Consider the following 7,011-nt stretch of genomic DNA (forward strand, 5'->3'; position numbering starts at 1 on the left):
TAAACATCAAAGAAGCTGGAAGTGATTTTGCAAAAATCAATAACAGAGTACAGGTTTTGTCATTGTTTAATTTATAGAAATTCTTTCAAACACGGGCATTTTTGGAAATTATTAGGATTTGTACCTTAATTTTTTTTTTTTCAAACTTTATTTATTTCCTACAGAAGAATATGTCTCAGCCATTATATATTTTTCATACTATGATTATTGTTTTGAAATAACATGTCAAAATAGTTTTCCCTTCTAACAGGATCTGATGTATATTTTGTCCTATTTGATTCAGGATTTTTTTTAGCTGTTCCATGTATGTAGTACATCTAGTATTATAAATATCCCTTTTATTGGCTCTTCTATGTCGGATATTTACGGTTGTAACTTTAGTCTCATCTCAGGTTTACTTTGCATCAGGTTGAAAAATGTCTGTTGTTACGTTCTACTGATTATGCCCTTCTATTTAGTCTCTTTCATGCTGACTCATGCACTGATATTTATCCGCAGGAGCATAAACCGTGGACCTCTTGTAGCTATAATCGAGTCCCCAAACGTGCAACTTCTGAAGTCAGTTGTGAAAGCCTTAGATGATTTTCCATGCTTGAACATTCCTTATAATGCTCATCATAGCCAATATCAGGTAGTCTGTTTGGCTCTAGCTTCTAAGCATTTATCCCCCTCTTTTTTTTTTTATTGAATAACTGAATTTTCATTGAGGAAGAAAATACAAAAGCATATAGAAAGAAGGGAAAACAACCCACAAAAGGGAGTCGAACTACAAAAATGGGCCCAGTCCATGAAAATAAGACCTAGAGGGTAAGAACAAAAAAGTCTCGTCCCAAGCCTAAAGAGAAACATATAATCTAACAAAGAGACCACAGCTCACTAGCCCAACTGCTAAAGACTATTATTCCTCTCTCTCCAAAGACCCCACGGGATAGCCATCACATGATTTGAACCCTTTGACTCTGCAACTTTCCGAATTAATGATATTTGACCAGAGAAAAAAAGTTATAAGAGTTAGAGATATTGATGCCAAATATCCATAAGATCTTTTTATTTTGCATTATGGTTAAAGTGTGTGATAGGCCTTATTTGCCAAGTCATGCTTGAGCCTTCTCTCTATAGAAATCAGCAAGAATAGTATGTACAAGTATATGAACTCTAACTTGAAGTGTTTGATTATTTAGATCGGTTACTCAATACGAGTAAAATGCATTATTTTGTATTAATGTATGTGTCACAGTTTCTTGGTTGGCAACAAAACGCTGCTGAGATTGGAATACGACGGTGTGCTGATTCATCCAAATGGTTAAATGACAGAATCTCTCTTGCAAGATATGCCCATGTAACTTCTTTTCTTTTCTTTTCTTTTTTCTCTGTCAGTTTCTTTATTTGTAGTTGATATGAATCTTAATTTTGAATCATATTTGGCAGGTACTCTTGGGAAATATTGAACTTGATTGGAAAATTTTTACAGCAGATATTTTCTTTTCAAGGGCATTACATGATCAACAACAGGTTTGTTTGTTTGTTATTCTTAATTATTATTATAAATAATTCCATTTTGTTCTATATTTCCTTGTTGAATCCTAGTTTATTGTTAGAAGAAGCTTTTAAGGGCTTGTTGCCTTTTTGGTCATATGTTTTTTTCTACAGATGTGATAATAGAATTTGGTTGATTGATTGAGAAGTACTTAACTGGGAATTTTAAAAGATCAAGGACGAAATTGAGAAATATCTTAAAGATTAGGGAAAATCTGGTATATTTGACCTAATTGTTGAGTTAACTGACGGTATTTAAGTATCTTTGTCCCAACTTATTCAGATCCATCATTTGGCTGTGAATGCTCTGCTGAAGAGTAACCAAGTGAATGAAATAGAAGGCGGTGGCTTTGATGAGGCTGAATTATATGCCCCAGCATTTCCTGTCCTGAAACAATTGATTCGAAGATGTCTTGCAGATGCAACTACATCTGGAAACGTATATGCCGATGAAATTTTGTTGAATCTGTACCGTTGGATTTGCAGGTTTCTGTGTGTTATCTTCTTGATTCTTTCTGAATGTAAAACTTGGCTAGTTGACTGTATTCATTCTTTTTTGCTTTTGCATTGCAGCCCCCAATCAAGGCTTCATGACCCAGCTCTTCATCGCTTGCTTCACAGAGTATGCATTCATGTTCTTATAAACTTAAAACTTATTCTATTTTTGTCCCTATACCTTTATGAGATCATAAAAATAGTTAATTTTCATTTGAATTAACAGCAACAAAAAGAAAACCTTCGTATTAGGAATGACACAATATGGAATTGTTTTTCAAATTTAGAGGTGAGGCCTCTTGAAACTATAGGGAGATATTTGTATATATAGATTATTAAATCACCATTCAACTCAAAAGTTTAAGCGGATGGATTATGATAAATGTAACTATAGCAATACTCTAACACTTCTTTATTCGTGGACGATGAAATTTGTAAAATCTAATGAGTGTAAATCAATATTAATTGGGGAGAAAATGACAATCATCCTGAATTGGCTAGTGGTAAATAAGGGTCATGGGTATAAATATAATAAGGAACTTAGAGAATAAGTTCAATCTATGATGGTCACTTACCCCTAGGATTTAATAATATTCTACTAGTACTAGTTTCCTTGGTATCCAACTATTGTAGTTTTATAGAGCTCGACCACTAATGTCTTACTTGGATACCATGTTAAATCACGCATCAATCTAAAAGCTTGAGTTGACGATGGATTACAGTAAATTTAATTATATCAATACTGTAATACAAGTTTTGAAATGGAACAAGTCTTGAAGTATAGAGATTAAAGTGGTATTTTAATGTAATCTAAAATTTTCAAATGCATCGTATTTACCGTTGCTGCTGTTTCAATAAACTGAGCTACTCTTTTAAAACTTGTTCATAGTGTTTGCTCTTTTGTTGGCTGTTATACGCAAATTAGGTGCCACCATTATTTTTGCAAACTTCTCAAAAGTAATCATAGACACGGGAAAGTCTGATCTTTATGCTGCTAAAGCATATTGTGTTAGCTTGGTGAAAACACTGCAAACAAGGTTGTTCCTTTTTTTCCTCTGGAATCTTTTGTCTTTCTTATAAAGCATGCTTATTAGGTTTCTGTTTTGCCTTATTATTTTTCCTTTTAAGTAGGGACCTGTTTGAGTGGATCGAGCTGCAACCAGTACAGTTCTGGCACTCGCTGTTATTTATGGATCAGGTTTGATGACCTCATGTTTAACTTTCTTGTTGTTTCTTGCTCTTTTGAAGCTTTTTATTAAAGAAAATTCATATTGCTTCTCTCGAGGACAACATATTCTTGGATGGAAAAAAAAGAGAAGAAACTTAAAATATATATTGTTTTAGGGGTGGTTGGGGCACTCAGTTATGTTACGAAGTCTAGAGTTAATATGTTGGAGTTAGAAAGACTGTGTTTAGGGTGCAGAGTTATAAGATGAAGTTACTCGATAAATATGCAAAATAGAGAAAGATGGGTTGATGGAGTTTCTCGTTAAATGTGCAAATTTCAATAGTGAACTATTGAAGCGGAGTTTAACACAAACTTATGAAGTTGGTTAATCAAACACCTCCCTTAGTTCAATATTTGAGGTGAGGGATTTGAACTTCTAACCTCCGATTGAGTATATATGCCTTAATCAGTTGAGTTATGTTCAGGTTGGTAAAGACTAATTAAAGGGAGAGTACTAACTTACTTACATCACGACACTTTCAGGTACCATTAACCATGATTAGTGGGGAAAAAACTGTAGCCTAGTATCGTCAAAGATGTAAAATTCAAAATATATAAGCATTTCTTTTTTATTGGAAAACCACTCCTGGAGTATGGTAGTGGTTGCAATTACACCCTTGAACTTTCTATTATAAACATTGGACCCCGAAATTTCTAAAAGTATTAAAATTAGACCCTCAAGCTAACAATAATTATAGGTATTAGGCCCATAAATGATAAATTTTGAACCCTCAAACTTACACAAATGTTACGATTTATACAATTATTTAAGTTTGAAGGTCTAGTTTGATCAAATTTTGACACTTATATAAACTTGAAGACTCAATTTTTAAAACTGAAAGTTTAAGAGTGTAATTACAACTACCACCATACTTCAAGGATGATTTTTGCAATTTTTCCTATAATAGTTAAAGTAAATTAAGCTTTCATTCTACCTCCCCAAGTACTATCATACTATTTGGATTTTTATTTCTGATTTTCGACGTTTCTTTTATTTCAGTACAACTATGGTGGAATTCCAGCAAAAGATGAAATTACTGATGCTGAATCCCAAGTTATTAACATATTGTCCAACTGGAGGATTGCCGAATATCTACCTATGAAAATTCAGGTAACCTTACTATTTGAGTCTTACTGAATTTTTCAGTAGTTCAAACTACGGTGGTCACCTAATTGTTATTGCAGGATTGTTTCATTACCATCGTTTCTTCATTTATATACATTCCATGGCAATATGCAACGAAACAAGCTGTAGCAAGAGCATCGTTGCAGCAGGGCGACAAGTGTACCCCGCCCACTGAATCATTTGAAACACACGTGACAGACCATCTCAAAGAGCAGGTATAAAACACTCGTCTGCTTCTAGTAACTATGAGTTTCTTTTTTTCTATATTTTTTTACTTTTAAGATTCTTAATTAAATATTTATCATGTTCATCTTGATTATCAGTTGAGTTCTTACTTCAGAAACCAACTGTTTGGGATTGTTCGTGATATTTTACAAAAAAGATCTTCTGGTAGTGTCCATAAATCGATATCATTGCAAAACTCTGAAGATATTGATACATTTATTAGTACAGAGTTTATTTCCTTAACCATCTACATAAACCCCAAGATTTAAGTTGTAACATATTTCTTGGCTTCTCTTACCTGCAGTTTGACTTCCTTACTGAGCTGCATGTAAACTGCAGTCCAAGTAGCTTAGAATAACATTCATTCCATTTAGTGCCAATAATAACAATGAATGGTCTTGTCAATATTTTTCCTATTGTGCAGAGAATGAAGAAGAATTTACTGAAGTACGCATGTGAAAGAGTTTGCACCAGAAGCTCTGTTTTCTAATCCCTGCACTTCATTCATCTTACCCAATGTCTTTTGCATGTAATATATGATTTGTATATAACTACCTTCAGATTTGGAAAAACATTGTGAGATTATGTATCAATTATACTTTTAAAGTGTCATAAGTGAATCAATTTAGACTTTTATTATCTTTAAATATCGTCCATACACCAATTCTTACACACGTGTAAGCTTCTTTAAATGTTGGATTAACAAAATAGATGATTAGAATTGATGTATGAACGGCATTTCGAGGGTCAAAATTGGTTTGCTTATGAACAAAAAAATTATAAGTCTTGTTTTTTAGTAATGCAGGGTGGGAAAATTGAACATTTGACTTGAGGATGATATTACAAGCACTATGTCAGTTGAATTATACTTATTTGAACATAAAAAATTATAAGTCTCACACACAATGGTTATCAAAATGAAACGTAATTAACGAGGCACTTACAGAATTTTGAAGTTTAAATTGATACAACGGAATATAAAACGACGTTTTCCTATATATATAAAAAAACCAAATTGCTCAAATTCTTGCACTTTTTCTTTTGGTTGTGAGGGCAGCTATTGCAATGACTGTCGAGATTTGGACTTGTACTGTGACTCAACTTTACAAGCACAAGAATGGCGGTGTGGTGTGGCAGAATGTGGACAACCATACAACCAAGAACTGATTGAGAATGCATTGATTCACATTGTGATGCAGAGAGAGCGTGCATATCACGTGCAGGATTTGGTTTGTGCTCGTTGCAAGCAGGTTAAAGCTGCTCATCTGTGGGAACAATGTGCCTGTGCTGGCACATTTCACTGCAAAGAAGATGGGTTGGAACTTCTCCAAGAGCTCATCTCGAGTATCCTGCTAAATGATTGAAACCAACGTAGTTGGATGGTTAAGATATCTCTATTCAAGATTATAAGATTATACGATTTTACACATTAGAATCTAGTTTAGTGGCAATGATAAATTTATCACGAGTTGTCAAATACTTAAACTTCTCCACTTATTCTTTATTTTTTAATTTTTTTTTATTTAGTGCTATTATATTTAGGTATGTAATTCTTGAAGTTTTATATAAATTTATCAATCAATAAAATTAAAGGCAATATCAATATATTTCCTAAACTTTGAGAGTTGATTTAATTATAACTCTGAACGTCAATATATCAATTTATATCTTCCTTTGGATTTCATTCAATAAATATTGTGAGAAGCTTATGATTTGAATCAACTAAGATAACAAAAATTTCATAAGTCAATTTATTAAGACTTTTTCATTATGAATCTTCTAAAATCATTTATACATTTGATTTTCAAATGTAGAATTCTTCCCGTTGGTTTTACAAAATAGGGAATAGAGTAAATACATAAATAATTCTCAAAGGAAATTGAACTAAGAATATAAATTGATTTTTGTATGAATGTTTAGTAGCTTAATTGATACAACAATAAATTTTACACGAGTTTTTTTCAAACAAAATACAATGTATGGTATAAAGTTCAGTTTTAAATTCATCAATCCGGTTTATAAATTGATATTTTTTCTGAAAGTAAGCTTCGATTTGATATCAAAAAATGATAAAAGTCAAGATGAAGTGATGAGGCATGCAATACAGAAATTGTAGTCTAGTTGCCATGCATTTTCTGAAGGTACTTTTGGAAGGTCGAAGGAAAAACACTCGGCAACTTTCTTGGGTCAACTAAAATAATGAATTCTTTAGCCAATTCTTTAACCGACTAAAATAAGGAATTCGTGACGCGTGTGATTATTTTTTAATAAAAATATTATTATTATTATTTAATTTTTATTTTAAAAAAAAAAAGTTTTTCAGTCGTTGGCCTTCCGCACATATCGCAATGGCACCACGTTCAGTGGATGAGCGTGGTTTGCGTCCTTTGCATGTTCAGTA

General features: G+C 32.6%; 1 protein-coding gene across 1 annotated transcript; it reads left to right on the forward strand.

Moving 5' to 3' along the window:
* Positions 1-1,889: 1,889 nt before the first annotated feature.
* On the forward strand, positions 1,890-5,257 carry LOC120079575 (DNA polymerase epsilon catalytic subunit A-like). Its single transcript, XM_090314328.1, has 8 exons — positions 1,890-1,921; positions 2,023-2,028; positions 2,136-2,158; positions 2,957-3,068; positions 3,163-3,229; positions 4,260-4,370; positions 4,445-4,600; positions 5,035-5,257. The coding sequence occupies exons 1-8, from the start codon at positions 1,890-1,892 to the stop codon at positions 5,098-5,100; spliced, it is 573 nt and encodes a 190-aa protein (XP_090170454.1). The 3' UTR covers positions 5,101-5,257.
* The last annotated feature ends 1,754 nt before the right edge of the window (positions 5,258-7,011 follow it).

The sequence above is a fragment of the Benincasa hispida genome, chromosome 6 (genome assembly GCF_027475165.1).
Source record: "Benincasa hispida cultivar pf3 chromosome 6, pf3_genome.v1.1, whole genome shotgun sequence".
Taxonomy (NCBI): Eukaryota; Viridiplantae; Streptophyta; class Magnoliopsida; order Cucurbitales; family Cucurbitaceae; genus Benincasa; species Benincasa hispida.